Source organism: Protobothrops mucrosquamatus, unplaced genomic scaffold (genome assembly GCF_001527695.2).
Source record: "Protobothrops mucrosquamatus isolate PMUCROS unplaced genomic scaffold, P.Mucros_1.0 scaffold_177, whole genome shotgun sequence".
Classification (NCBI taxonomy): Eukaryota; Metazoa; Chordata; class Lepidosauria; order Squamata; family Viperidae; genus Protobothrops; species Protobothrops mucrosquamatus.
The window spans coordinates 1,055,527-1,078,321 of record NW_015386253.1 but is presented as its reverse complement, the minus strand read 5'-3'; the positions used below and the strand labels follow the sequence as shown (position 1 = coordinate 1,078,321).

The window sequence follows — 22,795 nt, the reverse complement described above, 5'->3', positions numbered from 1 at the left end:
TATTTTCTCTATCCCTTCTCTATCAATGAAAGAGAAAATAGGGAACAGTTAAAGGAAAAGAAGGTAACAAACAAAAAAGGTAACAAACAAAGCTTCCAGTGTTAAGCCAGTTTGGAATGCATTGGTTTTTCTAGTACATAACATTTTTTCATCAGATCATATACAGGGTTCTGAATAAATCTCATACCAATTACAATACTGTTTATCATCACAATGTAAGGCAACTGAAATATATATTTGAAACAGTGCACCTAGACTTCTTTTGCCAATACTCTTTCATTAAAATTTTTCAAATGCTTCTTGCATTAATGCAATAATATGAACAATTCTCTCTCATACACACACACACATATACACACAGAGATACAACCATAGAGAGAGCCTCAAGTCTAGATCACATTGTTTTTAGAAAAGATTCATAGTTTTTATGAAACAAATAAAATATTTTGTATTTTAAAAGTACAGAAGAAACTTATTTCATAAATAAGGAACCATTTTTATGAACTAAAAAAGAGGCACAAATCCTACCTTTCCAAAGAATGGGTTTGCCATTCTTGCAACAATAGGTCTAGAAATTCAAAAGAGCGCCTAGAAAATAAAAGGTTTAAATTCAGTTCTAAATGTATTTGAATTAGTTACAAAAGGTAAAGATTCTAACTTGTTAAAAGGCTTTAATTACTAGAAGTCAGGGAATTTGACAAACAAACAATTATACTGAATTTAGAAGGAGGCATCATGATTTCTTTATCCCCTTCTATTAACTCTTTCTTTGAGTTAAATCTGGATGGTCCATACAACTCAACATTTAATAATTAAAAAATGATATTTTTATAAGGAATAGCAAAGATGTGTCATGTGACCTTGTGTTTTAGAACCGCATCACTTATCAATGGAAATTCTGGTCCCAATTACTGTTGTAACTTGATAATTACTTGTCAGGAAAGTCCTATATCTAAATTCATAAAAATATCCCTCCTAGATGCAGCTATATTTTATGGCAGAAGTCATTCTTAATATTGATTTCCATTTATTACATTTTGAAATATATGCCTATAAACATTCCTTAAAATGTACTTCATGTCAGATTATAGGGGAAAAATCAACAATTCTGAACATCCAGACTCAGCCATAGTTTCATTCCATACAGCATTAACCTTGTGAACTCTCAAGCTTCCTCCTTCCGTTATATATTCAAGATGGACAGTATTTAATATTTATTTGTTATGTATATGTAGGGGTATGGGTCTATACATATGTTGTACATAGTATGTTTAAGTGTGTGTCATGTATGTGTTTCACTTTGAGAGCGGGCAACTAAATTTCATTTTTTGATGTGTGTCATTGTGCCTACAGTAAAAAAAATGACAATAAAGGTTATTTTATCTTATCTTATCTAGATTTCTGCCAGACTTATAAATATAGTTACCATTAATTTTTAGTGTTTCAAGATTTACAGGCAATCTTATTCATGTTTTCTCATGTGATGTCCTGATGACATTGTGAGGCTTACCCACAAGTAAGTGCCAGATTATAGTTTTGACACTGACAGATTTCATGCTACACTGCTAGAGTTTAAAATTGTTATTAGAGATATTCATATTTTTTCTAACGTTGGTTAATATAACCTTCAAAGGTTAAAATTCAAAAGCCTCACCTCCTTACTGCCACAGATTTTGAAGTACAGTTGCTGGTTATTAAAGGTATGAGTCTTGGCACATGTGTATGCTGAAAAGAAAAAAAAATCTCTTGAAATATAGTTGAATGGATTCAACAGAAAAAATGTTAACAAATTAATCTCTGTACAGTATATCCATTTCTGAGTGTCTCACAAACAAATGAAGTTATAAAACACAAAACAATAAAGGCTCTTGGTATAATTTGTCTTACTTTAATTGCAATTTATTTGGAATATGGTTTTTATAGGTTTAAAGTTTTGGATAGATACATTTCAATCTCTTAAAATTAAAATATTAAAAACAGCTCTTTTAATGTTTATCTTTAAAAGTATGTACAATCTTCTCTCAAAGAAGGACTTCAAATGAACATGAGTCCAATTTTTAATCAAACTAAAATTAATTAATAAACCAATTAAATACCAGATGGTAGTACTTAAATTATATAATCCCATATAAAATGTGTATTCTATATACTGTACCACATTTAATATACATAAAGAGAGGGCATTCTGACTGAAATGTTGCAGAAAATTAAGATTAAAAAATCCCATCTGCTTTTATGTTTATTGATTGATGTAATTTGCAGCTTCCTGCCAGTTTTTCCACTTCTAGTTGTTGGAAGCTGGGATAAAGTTGTGAGGAAGTACTCCTTAGCAACCCATTATCCTCACTTAAGGACAGCAATGGAGACTGCAGGGATTGCTGTCACTAAACAATGTGGTTATGTGACATCACACTTTTTGACCACATCGCTTAGTAAAATGGAAATTCCAATTCCAGTTGTTGTCATAACTCAAGAACTATCTATACCTTCATTTTAAGTTATCCACTTTGATTTTATAGGTCTTCGACTTACAACCATTTGTTTGGCAACCATTTGATTCACTTAACAACCAAGATTCACTTCTCAACTGCAATATTGGAATATTGGAAAAGCTCAGAAGGATCTTCAGCCAAAACAACATACGTGCACACTTCAAACCCAAGTATACACTAAGGCAGAAGCTTGTCCACCTCAAGGATAAAACACCCAGACACAAACTGAGCAACATGGTATATGCAGTACAATGCAGTGAGCCATGTGCAGATCTGTACATTGGGGAAACAAAACAATCACTTCATAAACGCATGGCATAACATAGGAGAACAAACCCATCAGGACAAGAGTCAGCAGTCCATCTGCATTTAAAAGACAAAGGACACTCTTTCGAAAACAGCAAAGCCCACATTTTGGACAGAGAGGATTGCTGATTTAAAAGAGGTTCAAAGAGGCCATCTATGTCAAAATTGAACAGCCCTCTCTCAACAGAGGAGGACGGATACGACATCATTTATCTCCAGTCTATAACATAGTCCTTTCAGCATTCCAAGTAGTGTGCCTATCTGTACTACTCAGGTGACCCTGACAACACGGATAAACCTCCAGGTGGCCTCAATGAGTCTCTAAAAGAATGCAAATGATCAGCTGTCTGCAAAAAGTATAAATCCTTCCATTCCCCACCATCCAGTCAGAGCTGAAAAAGCTTCTTGGATGAGAAGCGAAACGTCTTCAAAGAAAAACAAGAAAATCCAATTGCCTTGTGAAAAAGCATCTTTGGGACAACTATGACCTGGATGACTGGGAATCTCCATAGACATTTTCAACTACAGTGATTAGCAACCATAGGAAAAAGGTCAGAAACTGGGGTGACTCACTTAACAACTGTCTTGCTTAGCAGCACAAATTCTGGTCCCATTTGTGGTCGTAAGTCAAGGACTACCTATATTTGGGTTTTTATTGTTTGTTTGAAAGAAAGCATTTTTATTACCATAGATGATTGTCTACACATTGCAAATATACAGTTTATTTTGCTGAAAATAATGCTTGGTTATTAGTAATCAATAAGTTATATGCCTAATTGGCAATAGCTTCTTAAAGTAACATAGAAATATACTCACACGGATAATAAATCTAATGGCTGCACATCCAGAAGTAGCCATTACTTTGGCGCTATTAGGGACCAGATTGAATAGAGTAGGCACAATGGCTTCTGCTCCATGGTCAAATTTGTTTCCCAGAACTGTTGAAAGATGGCTGGAAAGAATGAAACAAAGCAAATTATCAAAATCCATTCAACTGCCAATATAAAAACTTTTAACAATTCATTATATCACAAAATGCTTTCCAGAATATTCAATTTTCCAAAACCCATTAGTTGTCATAATTTTTTAAGAACTTTCCTACTGGATTTCATTAACATATACCTTAATCCAAATTTCCTTCCCCTACACTAGTCAGCCAACGTTAGCCAGTTAGGATTGATGGAATGCTTTTTTTTTTTTTAAATAATATGTACACAGCCCTTCAAAAATTAAGTTTTCATTCTAGACTCCTACCATGGTGATACTTTGCTTAAGAGAACTGAAAGATGCTATGTATGAGATTGCCCTGGAAGGTTGCTGGTAATTTCAGATACAGCAATAGAAAGGTGTTGTAAGAAATGAGTATTTGTGAAAAGAAGTGAAAATTGCTGTGTTTAACAGCATTCTTCTGCCCATTTTATTATATAGTAGTGCTTGATTATAATTATATAGGTAATCCTTGACTTACAACAATGCATTTAGTGACTGTTCAAACTTACATTGGCATTGGAAAAAGTGACTTAGGACTGTTTTTCACACTTACAACTGTTGCAGGACCCCCATGGTCATGTGATCCTCTTTTGCCATCTTCTGACAAACAATGGAAAAGCCAGATTCATTTAACAACCATGCTACTAATTTAACAAATGTAATGATTCACTTAACAACTGTGGCAAAAAAGTTGTAAAGTGGAGCAAAACTCACTTAGCTTAGCGATAGAAATTTTGGGCTCAATTGTAGTCGTAAGTCAAGGACAACCTGTATTAGAAAAATAAAAAGTAAAATGCATTGGGCATGAGCTACTTAAAAAGTTTGTATAGTAAAACAACTAGAAATGGAATCAAAAATGAATAGTGCTGAAGGAACAAAGGTAAAAATGAATGGCAAGTCAGAAAGAAATACATTGAATGATTTATTCATATAGAGAATGGATGAGGATCATACACACAGACACAGACACACAGGAACAATGGATAAATGTAGAAAAGAAAATTGTGGTTAGATGAAAGGTGTTGAAAAAAACCCATACAATGCTTTAATAAGAATATGAGCATAACCTTTTGCAAAGTTACTTGTTTTGGAAAGAAATACTGAGATGAGTATGTATGCATAGTTGTAAACAGTATGTCAGCAAAAATCTATTAGGTGGAACTAGATGCTACAACATTTGGTAAACTAGCTTTATGTTATTTTTATTGGTTCCAATTTCATTTCTTATATAAAATTCAAGATATTATATTAGCCAATCATGCCAGTTTCAGTTTAGAAATACAGTATTTCAAAGAATACATCTTGTAGGTTTCTATAGAACTTCAGGATTGTATGTAGCGATCCTGCTCTGCATACTTCTCCAATGTTCAGTCAGTGGGCCTTCTCAATGTTGGTTTCCTGCTTTTGGAATGTCCTTAGGGACAGCTTGCTTATTTATTGTCTTTTTGGTACCAAGAATATCCATTTTGGTATCCTAAACCTTTTACTATATTATGTTATTATTTTATGTTAGTTGGATTTTTCCTGCAATCTATGTCTGTTTATGATTTTAGTTGTGCACTTTAATCATTGTTTTAATTTTTGTAGTTGTAATATTAAGAAACCATCATGCTTAATCCAGTGGAACTACACTTCTACGAAGGATTTTTGGATTTATTTGCAAGAACTGAAAGACAAATTATTTCATTAGGTAAATAAATTTATGTAGACACAGTTATTTCAATAGTATTTGACGCAGCTGGATTATAGATAATTAACACATGAGACAGATGCCATTAACCAAGATTTCAGTATTTTTAAATCATTTAAAAAAGTTACAATAAAGTCGGAATTCAATCTAGTATAGCAGATATAATCATTTTTATATATGCTTACACATATTTATACCATCCAGTATCTTCAAATTTGCTATAGTAATGAAATTATAAATCAAATTCTTTAAAATCTAGGGCAACTATATAGAGAGCAAAATTTAGAGGCAAAGATTGGATTGTTCTCTTCTGTGCATGATGCATTCAGGCATATGAAACATTAAATTAAAGCAGGGATGACGGAAAGAGTGGAGCATACACAAGCCAACTTCAGATCCCTTAACTACTCTTTGACAAACTGCCTATACCTCTAAAAAAGCTAAACACTTTATATTATTCATAAAAACCAGCTGTGTCCATCTAATATGAAGCTTATCCTTACCTAGATGCTTTAATGCTTTGCATGTGCAGAATTACAAGAAGGAAGATGAGAAAATAAACACTTTTTTATTCTCTGAGTGCAAGAACAAACATTTCCAGCAGGTACCCTGCTAAACTCTATTATAGGCAGTCCTTGACTTATGACTGTAATTAAGCTCAGAATTATAGTTGTAAGTCATGGCAGTTGTTAAGTGGGCTAACTTAACTTTGAGCTGTGTTATAAAACATTATTTTTTATGCAGATAGTTTGTCAATTATATTATTTATAAAGGTAGTTCTCGACTTACCACCACAATTCTCGGTCAATGAAATGGTCATTAAATGAGGTGTCATGTGATGGCTTTTCGTAAAGACTGAAATCCTGGCACTCTTGGTTGTGGTCATTAGGACATCTCAAGGTTGGTTAAGTAGATGAAGTCCTAGGTGCCTCAGGTGGATGGGGAAGGCTCTGAGAGTACCGATGCAGGCTGCATGCAAATGTCTCTGTTCGGTAGCTGAAAAATCTTCCCTGCCAAAATCCAAACAGGATTTTCAACCCAAGTGGAAAGACAGATGCAGCCTCCCAAGGTCTTACCTACCATGAGGCACCACATGATCCTTACTTTACTGCAGTGCTTCTCCACTCAGGAGCTGAAAATCTTACTTGATGAAATACAAGCAAGATTTCAGCCAGAGTTTGTGCATGGCCTGCACCAGGCCTTCCCCATTTTCCTAAGGCACGTGATACTTCTTTGCTCAGGGATCAAAAATCTCTCTTACTTCTGGGGGCTAGCTGAAAGAGCTGCCTGCCAAAGGATTTCAGTTCTTTGCCTGTTGTGAGTTGCTGAAATTGAAGCAGGAACAGAACAGAAATCCTTCAACAGACAAGCTCTTTCTGAAGCCTCCAGAGAGGAGAGGGAGTCCTCTTGGCAGGCAGCAGCAGCTTGCAATCTTCCTTGCTGGCTTCCCCATTTGACTTTCAGTGAAGCCGCAGAGAATATTGCCAAGTGGTGATCACATGATTGATGGAAAACACTCATAAATGTGAATAGCTTGCCAAGCACCCAGATCATGATCATGTCCCTACAATGGTGGTGGTATGTTTTGCAATGGTCAGAAGTGCTTTATAGGTCTTTTGAATGTTGTTACTAATTCAAAGCAGTATTAAGCAAATAGTCATAAATCAAGGACTACCTGTATAGTAATGAAAAAAAAGGCACACCTGGTGTATTTCCAATAGGACTCTCAATATTCACAGTTACAGTGAGGGAAAAAAAAATTTGATTCCCCTGCTAATTTTGTACGTTTGCCCACTGACAAAGAAATGATCAATCTATAATTTTAATGGTAGGTTCATTTTAACAGTGAGAGACAGAATAACAAGAAAAAAATCCAGAAAAACACATTTCAAAAAAGTTATAAATTGATTTGCATTTTAATAAGCGAAAGAAGTATTTGACATCTTCGCAAAATATGACTTAATACTTGATGGCAATCACATAGGTCAAGATGTTTCTTGTAGTTTGCACACAGCTCAGGAGGGATTTTGTCCCACTCCTCTCCAAGTCATTAAGGTTTTGAGGCTGACGTTTGGGCAGTTCAAACCTTCAGCTCCTTCCACAGATTTTCTATGGGATTAAGGTCTGAAGACTGCCACTAGGCCACTCCAGGACCTTAATATGCTTTTTCTTGAGCCACTCCTTTGTTACCATGGCCATGTATTTTGGGTCATTGCCATCCTGGAATACCCATCCACGACCCATTTTCAATGCCCTGGTTGAGGGAAGGAGGTTCTCACCCAAGATTTGATGGTACATGGACCCATCCATCGTCCCTTTGATGCGGTGAAGTTGTCCTGTCCCCTTAGCAGAAAAAAAAACCCCAAAGCATAATGTGTCCACCACGTTTGACGGTGGGGATGGTGTTCTTGGGGTCATAGGCAGCATTCCTCCTCCTCCTCCTCCAAACACAGCGAGTATGGTCCCAGTTGCCTTGAGATCATTGACAAGATACTCCAGTGTAGTTCTGGGCTGATTCCTCACTGTTCTCATGATCATTGAAACTCCACAAGGTGAGATCTTGCATGGAATCCCAGACCGAGGGAGATTGACAGTTATTTTGTGTTTCTTCCATTTGCAAATAATCCCACCTTCTCACCAAGCTGCTTGGTGATGGTCTTGAAGCCCATTTCAGCCTTTTGTAGGTCTGCAATCTTGCTCCTGACATTCTTGGATAGCTCTTTGGTCTTGGCCATGGTGGAGAGTTTGGAATCTAATTGATTGATTGCTTCTGTGGACAGGTGTCTTTTATACCTCACCCTTTAAGAGTGTGCTGCTAATCTCAGCTCTTTACCTGTATAAAAGACACCTCGGAACCAGAAATCTTGCTGATTGATAGGAGAGCAAATACTTATTTCACTCATTAAAATGCAAATCAATTTGTAACTTTTTTGAAATGAGTTTTTCTTGATTTTCTTTGTTGTTATTCTGTCTCTGACTGTTAAAATAAACCTACCATTAAAATTATAGACTGATCATTTCTTTGTCAGTAGGCAAACATACAAAATCAGCAGGGGATCAAATAATTTTTCCCCTCACTGTAAATTCAGCAAGCCACTTTGTTTTCTTGATCTATACTTACGCTACTGTGATGCATGCTTCTCTAACCACCTGTGATCTGAGATCTTTAGCAGATAATTTAAATGCTCCATCCAACAATCGTAAATGCTGGAAAAAGCCATCATATTGCGCAGCTCCAGCAACAAGTAATGACCGGACCTTCTTAAGCTGGGATAGTGAAAGAGCAAATAAGAATATTAACTTTTCTAAATGCAAATATGCTATAATTATATAATCACATTTAAAAATATATAAAAAAATTTAAAAAGACATACCGCAATAGTGCGCTGATCCCAATCATGTTTATCATCTGACAAGATTTCCCTGATTTTATTTAGCGTTTCTTCAAGTTCACGACTAGAATAAATCTGAAAGGGAAACTTCCAGTCAAGTTATGCTATATCTTGTCCAATTAATAATTGAAAAAAAAAATTGTGATTTCTATCTTGCAGGATGGCTCACTAATTGGAAGTGCCCAATGTGATACTCTTACATTTCCATGAAATCTCTTATTATGCAGAATAAGACAATGATTAACAAAGATTATTTATTTGCTACTAGTTTTGATAATCTCTTCTCAACTATGAATCAATTAATGTAAAATACAATTTCATAACAGAGAAAGCAATTGGAAATAAATCTGGTTTTTTGGTACAGCACAGGGATTCTAAGAAAAATACATGGATATTGATAACAAGATATAACAAGGTGGTTCATATTTTTAGATTGTGGAATTAAATCATAAGGAAACAGTATAAATGTTGAACAAGATTATATCACTTTTCAACAATAAACATACATTGAAATGAACACTGATGGAAAGATAATAATTTTGTTTCAGTAAATACCAAAGAGGACTGGAAGTAGCACATAAAAATGTGAAATGCACAAAATATTCTGAAATACTGAATTACTTAGCATAAGACAATTGTGAAAAGTTGTGATAAAAATGTTGATTTCATAAGTTTATATATTAGTATAAAAGTCAACCTGCTTATACTGCAGCAGCCAAGAGAGGGCAATCTAATACCACAAGAGCATATATTAACATAAGAAAATAAATTCTCAAATAATTATTTAATTATTAGATACTATAAAAATGTGATTTTTGGAAAGTTATTTAAACTTCATTTAATTATTTTCATGTCTGCTATAAAATAGAATTCTATAGATAAAAATAAAACTGTTACTTTGAAATTATACTAGAAAAATATTACTGCCTGAATTTCTCTAAATTATATAATAATCATTACATTTTGGTATAAGGAAAAAGACTTGGAAGAGCAAACCTAAAAAAATAAATAAATCTGTGGACTAATACATTCCAGAGGAAATTGAGTACTAATATGAATAAGGCAGTTACTGTTGATGAACTGGATGTGGCTCTTTGAGCCTCCTCCGCCATTTGCAGAGAGAGACAGAGAGAGGCACTTGCACTTCTCTCTCTCTCTCTCTCTCTCTCTCTCTCTCTCTCTCTCTCTCTGTGTGTGTGTGTGTGTAAAAAAGAGAGTGGCCTCACGCTGTTCTCGGACAAGCTGACAAGCTTATTGGGCGGGGTTCCTGCCTTTGCTGCGTCTCAGCAGGAAGCAGCAGCTCTCTCTCTCTCTCTCTCCCTCCCTCTCTCTCTGAGTGGGGGAAGAGGACTGGCAGACCAAGGGCAGGAGAGAGCCAGCCCAATAAGAATGTGTGTCAGCTTGTTGGAGAACAGCGTGAAGCCAGCTTGCCAGGTGAGCAGAAGATCCGAGAGAGGGAGGGAGAGAACTCATGCACAGCAGCCTCTATTTTTTTTTTAAACTCTTCAATCAAGCTCCCCCTACCTCGCACGTGGCTCCCCAGTGTTTTTTTTCCTCTGGGAAACAGGTCCAAGTGGCTCTTTGAGTGTTTAAGGTTGCCGACCCCTGCCCTAGCCTCCCATCCTAAAAAAGGGGGCTTATGAATGTGCAGTCTGTGCTCAGTTTTGAAGGAGCAAAGACTTTTCTCAACCTTTTAAATTACTTTTACTTCTAGTCTTAGCATTTAACTAGATTTCCAGAGCTGAAAACAAGTGAAGCTTTTGGTCTGTTCTTCCTCCTCACTTGCTAGATTACTGGGAATTCTTGGAGCTTCTCTAGCCTGACTGCAACGAATAGCCATAATTAGTCCAAAGTCTTTAGTCCTATTTCAATGTTCTCTGGCCTGGAAATGGCATTTCTTCTTGTGCTAATATTTCACTGTTAGTTTTAAACTTCAAAATGTCATAAATAATAGCTCAAAGATCTGATTTTCAAGTATTATTTTGTTTCTCATAAATGACAGGGAGCCTTAATTTCTGCTTGGCTTTTGAGTCAAAGCAGCTTTTTCTGGATACCTGTCCTTTCCCCATGAGGTCAGACAAGTGAGTATTCCTAGTTTCACTTTTAAATTTAGAGTAAAAAAAAAAGTCACACTCCTGGCTTCAGTTTTAAAATTTAAGTTCAAAAGAATGGTAGAAAATGATTGGGGCTTGGTCTTGTTCTATGGAAGGGTTCCAAGCTTTTCAGCAACAAAGCAGATAAACAATATTCACTCTTTTCTCAAATTAAGAAATTGTGAAAGGAGCAAGAATAGTTCATCAACTATGTAGCTCAACAGTTTTGGAGGGTGAAAACTTCAAATACCTATATAAAGAATGCAAACATAATATGCATCATTTCCTGTGATCAGGTAGTCCTTGACTTATGACTACAATTGAGACCCAAATTTCCGTTGCTAAGCAAGATATTTGTTAAATGAGTTTTGCCCCATTTTACAACCTTTCTTGCAACAGTTGTTCAGTGAATCACTGCAATTGTAAAGTTAGTAATACAGCTGTTACCTGAATCTGGCTTCTCCATTGACTTTGCTTATCAGACGATTGCAAAAGGTGATCACATGACTCCAGGACATTGCAACTGTCATAAATATGAGTCAGTTGAAAAGTGTCTGAATTTTGATTATGTGATCATGGTGATGTTGTAATGATCATAAGTATGAAAAATGGTTGTAAATCACTTTTTTCAGTGCTGTTATAACTTCAAATAAACTGTTGTAAGTCGAGGATCATCAAAGCAGGGTTTTTTTTGTTTTAGGGATATTATGGTGGTAAAAATAATGGAATGAGAATTGTTTGTAGCAACTCTTTAATGTATATGCTGGGTCTGTTTTACTTCCGGGTCTCAAACGTAATGGTTCAAATGTTTCTTTTGGCAATGAAGTGCAAATTTGAATATAACTAATTAAGGATGCAAGATTCAGAAAAATTAAAACGGTAACTCTACAACAAGTGTATGCGTAAGAACTCTTCCCGGAGTTGAACTAAGATAAATGATGATATTGAATGAATTTGTAGGGTAATTCACATTTTTGTGCTCTGGATACTTTGTGTGATAAATAAATTTTGTTGCTATTGAGACTTTGTTTATAGTATAGAATGTTGTTCTGGTGCTAAGCCCATACCGTTCAAAACAGCCACTAGATTTGGTATGTTTAATAGCTTAATGTTATTGTATCTTATTGAGTGCACTGCGGTTAAAAAAACCTGTGGTTAGCCAGAGCCAATCTATACAAATGGTTGCAAGCAGATGTGATACCACAATTATGGAGTCATATAGGAGCCATGGTGGTGCAGTGGTTAGAATGCAGTGGCTAATTCTGCCCAGAGCCCGGAGTCTAATCCTGACTGGTTCAAAGATGACTCAGCCTTCCATCCTTCCAAGGTCGGTAAAATATAGCATTTTACCTGTACAGTAGGAACATCTGTAAATGCCTTTATGAAATCATCTTCATCAACAGCACCAGCTCCTCCTTCTTTAGTAGTGCCTGCAAGCAATAAAAATTATCATAGCCAAGATTTTAAATGAGGTTCAACTAAAAAAGAGGAATCACACCAATCAAGTTACAATAGTTTATAGAATTTCAGATGGTTAAAAAATATCCTGGCTGCAGGATATTTTTTTAGCATTTACAAGAATAAGTTGAGTTTTTAATGAAAATCTACTTTGTTAAGGTAGTATGTTCTTGCACCCAGAAAAACTGAATGTTGAGCCCATATATCATTTTAGTAATTTGCGTAATTTCTGCTACCTAACTAATGACACTATGAAATATTTCTGCTTAAATGTGATTGAAGCAACACAAAGGAAAGCATCTATAGCTGAAAGGAATAAAAAAAATTAGGATCAGAACCATCACAAAATGAACACCAATGTTTTTAGTAAGAGAGTATATTAGCCAAAAGTTTCCTAGAGCATAAAATAAAGTAAGCTTTTTGTTACTTCTAAGCCCAGATTCCAGGTTTGTCTCTTCTCTAAGAAATCAGAATCTGAAGTCTTGGCTTTATCGAAGCATGACTTGGGTTCAGACACTATATATTATCTATTCTGGTAAATTTCTGTAAACAATAATATACATTTATTCTGTTGTAGATTTTGTGTGATCCTAGCATAATAGTAGTTTGTAATTATATCTATTTAATAATTTCCAATTCTGTTTTCTCTATGTCCCTTTGTACTGTATTTAAAAAAAACTTACTATCATTAACTTTGTCTTAAATTCTTTTCTATTATACTCTTACCTTAGTATCAACACAGTTCCATAAAAGAAAAACAGAATTAATAGAGTATATATTTAAGAGGGAGGGAGAGAGAGGGGGGGGATACTGCTACAGAACCAGTTGCTATAGCACTGGCCACAGGAGAATATTAAGACAATGTTTAAGTAATGTAATTGATAGGAACACACCACTCACGTGAAACAAAGATAATGCCTGATTGGTTTACTTACATCCTTCATGAATTAAACAATGCTTTTCTTTTCCTTTCCTTTTTTCTATTTTTTCTCAATACTTACGGCTACTAACTATTCTACAGTTTTTTTTGTTAAACCAGTGGATTTGCAATCCTTCTTGATGCTTTAAGAGTTACATTTATGTACAGTTTCCTTGCTCTTTCAAAAATACTAAAACAATTTCTGAAATCTGGTACACCATGAAGCTCTGTATATATAAATTATCTGAAAATTTTTCATATAAAAGATCAAACAATAAATACCTGAATTACTCTCAAAATTAATGTTCAATTTAATAATGCAAAGACATTAATAAAATATACACTTTTAAATAAATCTTGCTATATATCAGCCTTTTCTGAGAAATAAAATAAGAGAGGTAGACAAGAGGGACAAACAGGCATGGGACTATTTTAAGATGGCACAGATTTGTGACTCTTATATGTGCTATCTTGCCATTCTTGCAGCAGAATTACCAAATGACTGAAGGAAAAAATGCATTGAAAAAAATACATATTAATAATATAAAGGCGCGCGCGCACACGCACACACACACACTTGAAATAATATACTCTTGGCATATCTAAATACACACACACTCCACACGAACAAAACCTTTGGCTCTTTGAAATTCCTAGATATTAGTAGAAATTCTTAGATTTTAGTAATGAAAAAATAAATTTCTAAAACAGCATATAGCCTTTCTCAATCTTTAAAATTTCCCTTCAGGCATCTATTTTAAAGGTTTTGTTTAGCATCAACTAAAGTTAGATCCTCAGTATCATATTATCTTTATTTTTCTCTTAGTTTTTTCTTCCACAATAAATTAGAAGATAAGTTTCTCAGCAGTGAATTGTATAGCTTAAGTTTCTCTGTAAAGCCCGCATGCTGAGACTAAATTATTAACAGTTCTCCTTGTAACTTATAAATTTTTTGATTATTAACCTAGATTTCTTTTATTTATTGTAACACTTTAATAAATAATAAAAGCATCTTCAATAATCTAAATGGCTGAAATTGATGCCTAGCCAACTTTAACATTTTTATAAAGGTTTGGTTTTCTGTAGGATTCTTAAAAGTATGTCATCTCAATGTAGTTTATTACATTTTTAAGTAAACTGTGATATAAACATAATTTTCAACAATGGTCTTACGTGACATGGATACCACTTCTTGAGGAACACATGAAAAAAGCTGTTTTAGACCTACTGCCATTTCTGATAAACTTAGCAATAAAATACTTTTTTGTGGAAAATAGCAAAAAATATTTGTCATCTAATACACTAGAGCAGAGATCCCCAACCTTTTGGGCAACAGGGACTGGTTCCATGGAGAAAGGTTTTTCCGCGGACCGGAGAGTGCGTGGTTTTGCTTGTTTGGGGCTTTGCTTGTTTGTGCGGACTGGTTGCTGGCATGCTGTGGCCCGGTACTGGTCCTCGGACCAGGGGTTGGGGACCACTGCACTAGAGGACATGTGGTGATAAGACATTTTTGAAGCCAACTATATAAGCGTTGGAAAGTCCACATTTCAACTCTCTTAAACTGTTATATTTCTCAGCATACCTTCTGCAAAATGAAGATACTATCCAACCTTATAAAGCTCACAATATAGTTTAAATAATATATTAAGCTACTCCTCATTTGAAAGATACTACAGATATACTATTGTTTTTATTATGGAAATTTTATTTACATTCTGCTACCACAAAAATAGATGGAGAACAAAACTAGGTATAATATAACTAGGAAACGTATTTTGCAACAAGCATGGTAATTAAGTTATGAAAGAAAATGATTCAATGTGTAAAGATGTTAATTGTTTTATCTGAAAATGCTAAATATTGATGTCCCAAAATATTTTCATTGATGAAATGGAAGAATGGAGATTCCATGTTCTTTGTATAAAATCAGAAAATCTGTACCTGAGGAAAAGAGAACCTCCCGGAATAAATTTGTGGGAGAGTATTCTGGGAGCTTGGAAGACAGATACGAATAGTCTTTGACTTACAACCATTTGCTTATTGACCGTTTGAATTTACTGCAACGCTGAAAAAAGTAACTTATGACTTTTTCATACTTATGGCCTTTGCAGCATCCCTGTAGCCATGTGATCAAAATTGGGATGCTTGGCAACTGACATGTATTTATGACAATTGCAGTATCCTGGGGTCATGTGATCATCTTTTATGACTTTGTGACAAGGAAAATCAATGGGAAGCCAGATTCGCTTAATAAGTAAGGCAAGAAATAGGCAAGAAATGTCATGAAATGGGGCAAAAGTCACTTAACAACTGCCTTGCTTAGCAACAGAAATTTTGGACTCAATTGTGATCATTAAGTCAAGGACTGCCTATAAGTCAGTTATTTACTCTTGTATATAAATAGGGGTTAGGTTCATGAAATGGACTGCAGCTCTTATCTTTAGACTAAAAATAGTTAAATACTGAAAAAAGAACTCTTAGGATCTCATATTTATTCTTTGACAACATTCAGAAAAATTCTAAACTGAATGTTTAGGAAAAACAATTTCCTGATATTGCCTCAAAAATACAGATGTGACAATCTAATCTAGTAACTATAATCTTCCTTGCCCAAACATCATTCATCTCCTATATTTAATTTCTAATGAGTTGATTCAGTTGTCCATCTTTTGCTAAAATTATAAACAATCATGAGACTTCTATATATTTACCAATGGCAATTTGATGACATAAACATAAATGGCATGAAAATAGCTTATAATGAAAATAAGGTCAGGAAAATAAATAGTTCTCATATACATGCTTTTGAGCATACATTTTGTTTATTTAGAGACTAAACCTACAAAGACATGGGCAAAGTTTGAGAAACAGTTTCACAACTTTTGCAACCTTAGAACTTCTTGTGCTCTCTAGACTACTAGCATTTCTCATCAGTAATTTTTAAGGAAAAAAAGAATTTTATTTTTCCTACAGAGAAAATTTAGTTATGTACATAGATAATGCAGACTTTTTTCCAGTTGTTCAAACTTTACTAAGAAATGATAATAGGAATTGTAAATCAACATATTTATAGGAAGCTTCACTGGGAAAGAATTTGATTTTGTCATATGTAGTTTATCCTAAAAATGTATACTAAAACCAAAACAGCAGAATAGCAAAATATATGTACAATATAAAGAAGATGGCAAGCCACTTATATTGCCCAATTTGAGGACATTTCCTAATGTTGACTAAACATATAACTGTTGCAGATTTATACAAATAATAGTTGAGGTTTAGTAGGTAGATAAATAGAAGGCAAGATATAGATAAAATATATTCATATGTTTATATAATATTATATTTATATAATGAACATAAACTCATTTCTACCTTATTTTAAAATGCTTGATTTACGCTGAAAACATCCTGAGCAATAGCCCACTCAAATGATGATGCAACTTTATCAACTATTAAAAACCATATTGAAAAAGCACACTGGATGAGAAAATAAATATTTTTATCTGGTAGATTAATGTATTCTAAATATAAGAGATTTACATCTGCATTTTGATTCAAGTATTACCTTTTTGGGGTCAAATAAATTATTTGGAAATGGAAATACTTATTTTTGTCAATTTTTTACATTTTCAACTGTTTCAAAAGAACAAAAAAAATAACTGCAACTCATAATTTACTGAAACATGAAACTATTTTTTTAAAAAACTTGTTTATGATCAATGTTTCTATCTTTATGACAGACTTCATATAGTCTATTCTATGGTTCATTTCCTTTTCCTAGTATATTATTAAGGTTGATCATTTTATTTATTTTGAAGTTTTTCTATACATGGGAATGTATCAATGCTTAATAATTTTATAACATATGATTTCTAACATGATAGCAATTAAGTGTGTGCTTTTCTTACCAGTCACGAAAAATTAGAAAGCTAGTGCATCCATTCAAAATGTTAAATTCATCATTTATATTTCATCTAAAAACCTAAGCTTTTGAAGGCATTTTACACTTTCTTGACTTGCAAAAATACTGCAATTATGAATGATACATTATCATTTACAGGTCTTCAATATCATTCTCATTAAGTCAAAATAAAGTATCCTGATGTCTGAATTATTTATCCTTACCTACAACCTTAGGCCCACCAGCAGATCCTGGCTTTCTTGTTGTATTTGAAGGATTTCCAGGTTTTTTAGGTGCAGGAACCTTGAAACCTGAGGCAGTTGCAGATGGCCTATTTCCATCCACTGATTCTTCATCATCAAAGCTTTTATCTATAAAGGTGTTTTTAAAAAGAAAAACATGCATTAAAACCCCAAATTCTTTTGTTTTTAAAATAAATATTTACAACTGTAGTATATATAAAAATCCAATCAAAAGGAATGTCACTTTTCTTTAAAGCTACAAACAACCACAGAAAAAAAATAATGTAATTTCATTTCATATAATGGACTTGCAAATGATAGAATCTATCATTTTAAAGTTTAATCTTTGGCAACTAAGGAAATATCCATTAGATATATATTTCCTGTCCACTTACAATCTGTAATTCCAATTAAACATTTACATTTTCAATTTAATTCAGCAGTTCTGTAAGAAAAACACTGCTTTTCTACCAGTCGTACTTGCCATTTCTGCTACACATCCTCCTACAACGTGTCTACGAACACTCCCTGCTCATTCCTTCCACCCTGATTTTAACACTTACAATCACAGATCCGTTTACAGATCAGCCGCCTCATTCCTGTCAGCTCTTCAACGGCCCTTGCACTAAGATGTTCCCACTTGCTCACATGGCTGTACAGTTGAATAATCTCAATATTAATCAAAATATTCCATATAAAACTGAGAAAAAGCAGCACAGATTCACCACACAGATTTGTGCCGGCATCCTTCTGTCTCTTGCCTGCACTAGGTACTGAAACAGCCAATCAGCTGCAAGGTGACATCATCTGCTGGTAGCCACTGCTAGATGAAAAGGTGAAAAATTCTTCACACATATAAACTCATTCCCATGCCCAAACATTTACATACTCTATTTTGTGATATATAATAGAGCATAATTTTCTTAAAAGGTCTTTATTTTTAAAAACTGAAAGATATCATCTGGCTTATAACATTTCTTTCCAATTTGTTCCGTGTTGCTTTAGTTTTTTATTTCAAATTACATCCTTACTCTAAAAACTTAGTATTCTGCATATCATGTCAACATTTCACTATTCGATTATAGAAAAAATATTTTTGGCAGGATCCAAAATGAAATGAAAAAACAACCTGTAGTTTTTCATCACAGACGAGATGGGCGAGGCTGATACAGAACTGTACAAAGCCTAGAGCATGTGCAGACGAACAGAGTTTCCCTGAAAAAATTTTCAGTTATGGTTTTCACCCTGTCAATGGAACTCCTGTAACTCCTATATGCTTTACCCTAGATTTCACATCTTTCTAGAATAAAACTAAACATTCTACTACGTTCGACAAAATATGTTTTAAAACTATGACTTTAGATTTAGAAAGGTTTAGAAATGTGCTGCTGAAAAAATGTTTGAAAAATATTGACTTATATCATTATTAAGCCTGTATCTCTTAACCATACTCCTACTGGTACGGGACTTGGTATCAATTTTAATGTATACCCAAAAATGTCAAAAGTGTATCCTTCAGATAATCATCCAATGGTATATGGCTCTAAGCATTTTGTATGCAGGAGTATGTTACTATCAGAATGCAATAGGAAGACAGGAAACACATTATTCTAGCAGTCTCCATGGTAACTGTGCTTTGCCCTTGCACATGTACTGGAAGGCAACATTTCAGATCACTTTAACCCTTAAAACATAGGAACTCTGTAGAATATCCTGTTGTTTTAAGCACATTAAATGAAAAGTAAAAACGTACTGAAGATAACACTGAATGGAAATGGTTGCCCCCTTAGTTCTATGTAATGACATTACCGGTATATAGTTTCTCAAGAAATTGTTTAAAACACTCACTAAGAAAGATGCAGAAATCATGAGAGGCATTAAGATTTCTAGGACAAAGAGCACCTAGTTTGTTAACCTTAAAGTAAAAATAATCACCAAAACTTATGGTCATTATTTGTAATACTTCTCTATAATAAACATATTTGGATTCAAATTCTGCTTCTAGTGCATAGCACAAATTCATCCAGGAGACTAGAGATAAAAAAGATGGAGGATTGATATTTTTGTCTGCATTATTCCTAAGCTTTTAAATGATCCCTGACAATGATCTGAGGAACAGCTAAGAACCTGCATCTCAGGTGACTCAATGACCCACTTATGCAAAAGTCAGGTTTTTAGCATCCCTTAAAAGTTATCCACATTGGATTAAGTCCCCCATGGCTGATTTAATATGTTTTCCCATTGGTCCCTGCATCATCTGGTGTGGCATGCCTATGGAGAAAACTCATAGCATAGATGGAAGTGATGCTGTGGTCAACAGACAACAACGTCTTAGACCATAAGAGAATTGCTCACTATTACATGTCACTGTATTTGTTGATATTTTATTTCCTATTCGAACTTGGATTTTATATAGATGTATTGGCAAAGTAAATGTGAAAGTGGTATGTGTGTATATGTTTGAGTATGTGATGTTGTGTATGATGTTAACTTTAGAAAGAGCTAAAATATATTTGTACTTACAGTATAATTATTATGAAGAGTATTAGAAATTACTCCTTTGTATATTTTTCATTTATTTTCTATTTTTTTATTTTCTTGCACTTTTTGTTTTTTCTTCTTTACATTAGCTTGTGTTAAATTTTATATTCTTACTTATTCATTTCAACAGGATATAGGAGAATGCAGAATAGACAAATGTAGTTAACCTCAATATCTTTTCAAAAATATCTTTATACTGATTGGTATTTAGAATCTGGCTTTTATGGCTGCTAACATGAATCTTTCAGCAAATCGTTGATGTATTGAAATTTTGCTATGTATGTACTCTGTGTATTCTCTTGAGCGAATAACACAAACAATTCTGCTGATTATCTGTTTTGGTCTGATTACTGGGTTATATGAAGAATCTTGGTTTCTGCACTTTTGATGAACTGGTAATGGTTTTTTTAAAAATATATTTTTATTAAAAGTTTTTTTCTTAATATAAAATACAAATAAAAATAAGGAAAAAAGAAAAAAGAAGAAAGATTAAGCGAGGAAAAGGAGGAAAAAAAGAAAAGAAAAAGCAGTAGCTTCTGACTTACAGTAAGGTAACTAATAAAGTTATCGTATCAACTTTTTACATATACTAAATAGTAACTACTAGCCATTTCTATAGCAGTAAACCACTTAATAATCAAAATCCAAAGTTAAAATTTCATTCTTTTTCTTCCACATAGAAAGTCCAGAAGCGGTTTCCAAGTAACTACAAAACTATTTACATTCTTGTTCCTAATTAGTGCAGTCAACTTCACCATCTTTGCCATTTCTCATACCATAGATAGGGGTGCTGTCCAAACTTCAATTCATGACCTTCTAAACCAAATAATCTCTTATTCCTTAGGATCACCCTTCTTTCATTCAAACCAAACAACATGTCTCAAAATATTGTTTTAAATCTGGAAGACCCAAACCTCTTTTTTCTTTGGTATCCTGTAATAATTTATACTTTAATTCTTGTTTTTTTTCTTTGTTAAATAAACTTAGAGATGTCCCTTTGCCATTGCTTAAACAGAGCCTCAATCATCAACACTGGAATACAAATAACATCTTTGGTAGGACATCCAGAATCTACTAATTGGCTTTGATTTATTTGATCTTTTTGGTTTTGATCAACTTTATTCTCCATTGCCCTTGCTTCTTATATCTTGTCTACAATCAGTTTAAGTTTGAGAAGAAAATATTTCAATTTTTCTATGGAATTCAGTCTAAAATCTTTTTTCTTGGTATGTAAAGATAACCTCTTCTAGTTTGTCCCAACAAAATAGAATCCTATTCTTTTTTAGAATAATTCTCAGGAAGGCATATGCTTTTCTTTTCCTCAATATTTTAATGGAAATTTCCTTCAAAACAATTATTTCTACATTATTAATCTACAATTTAGTCTTGAAATGACAATCAAAGACTTGATCTTTTATTCTTTTTACAAAATGGACTAGCACACCATTAGGGACTTCCCAGTTTGTGGCATAACAAGAATTTATTCTATAACCTTTATCTACTTCACCATTCATATTTTTTTCCTCAAATAATCAATAATTGTGCCAAAGCTCAGACTATCTTACTTTTTATATTTTCCCCAACTTCTTCAGGAGTAGCATGAAACTGTAGTAGCAATTATTTCACATGTGGCTCCATCACAGCAAAATTATCCACATCTCCCTCATACTGTAAATCCCTGGTATCCATTCTATGTTCCACAAAATACACTTTCTATCTGTTTCATCTCTCTGCAATTTGATGCATCTCATCATGGAGTTTTCATATGATCCAATTGTCCTGATCCCTAAGAAGGAAGAGCTTACACTTACAAGACTAAAATTATAACTTTCTTGGAAAGACCTAGATGCCATAAACTCAATAGTACATAGAAATTGAACAACACATTACTAAGAATTTTTATGTTAAAAATGTTTTAGATCATCTATTTGTCAATCCTTCTGCAAGCTGGCTGCTGGGAGGCATGGACTATTGACTTCTGTTAACATTTGTTATTAAGAGCAATGGAGCAAAGGGATCATTATAAGTTCCAATTATATTCCATGATTGAAACATTCAAAACAAAGTTTGTCATGTTGGAACACAGAAGATCTAATTGTCTATAGAGGTTTTTGTTTTCTTTCCAACCAAAATGAAAATGACTACTATTCCAAGTTTGAAACAAAACATGATTTCTCTGCATGATTCTATTAATTATTACTTAAAACTGCCTGAAAAACACATGGCAGTGTTTTAATTCAGCTCTGATACTTATTAGAAAGCCATATTTTTCATTTTTGATAAGCACTATTTCTTTGAAGTCACCACTATCACAACAGCAGCAGTTCCCCCGACACCTGGAGGAAACAGTCTATCTAGACCGCTCCAGTCGGGCTTCAGACCGGGATACAGCACGGAAACGGCATTGGCCACATTGGTGAATGATCTCTGGAGGGCCCGGGACAGGGGTTATTCCTCTGTCCTAGTTCTTTTGGACCTCTCAGCGGCTTTTGATACTGTGGACCACGGTATCATGCTGCGGCGTCTGGTGGAGTTGGGAGTGGGGGGCACCGTGATGCGGTGGTTCTCCTCTTTCCTCACCGATCGCACGCAGTCTGTATTGGCAGGGGGGCAGAGGTCGGCCCCAAGGCCCCTAACTTGTGGGGTGCCACAAGGGTCGGTCCTCTCCCCCTTACTGTTCAATATTTATGTGAAGCCGCTGGGGGAGATCATCCGTGGCTTTGGGGTGGATTTCCATCAGTACGCTGATGATACTCAGCTGTACATTTCCA

At 34.2% G+C, this 22,795-nt stretch overlaps 1 protein-coding gene across 1 annotated transcript in view; it reads right to left on the bottom strand.

The window, feature by feature from the left end:
* Positions 1-22,795, bottom strand: part of CLASP2 (cytoplasmic linker associated protein 2) — a 163,234-nt gene that overhangs the window by 79,736 nt on the left and 60,703 nt on the right. The window contains exons 8-14 of the mRNA XM_029285485.1: positions 17,466-17,612; positions 12,314-12,393; positions 8,853-8,945; positions 8,600-8,745; positions 3,615-3,750; positions 1,655-1,725; positions 529-588 (exon numbers count right to left, since the gene is read on the bottom strand). Of these exons, the coding sequence (XP_029141318.1) occupies positions 529-588; positions 1,655-1,725; positions 3,615-3,750; positions 8,600-8,745; positions 8,853-8,945; positions 12,314-12,393; positions 17,466-17,612 (733 nt within the window). The remainder of the gene's footprint in view (positions 1-528; positions 589-1,654; positions 1,726-3,614; positions 3,751-8,599; positions 8,746-8,852; positions 8,946-12,313; positions 12,394-17,465; positions 17,613-22,795) is intronic.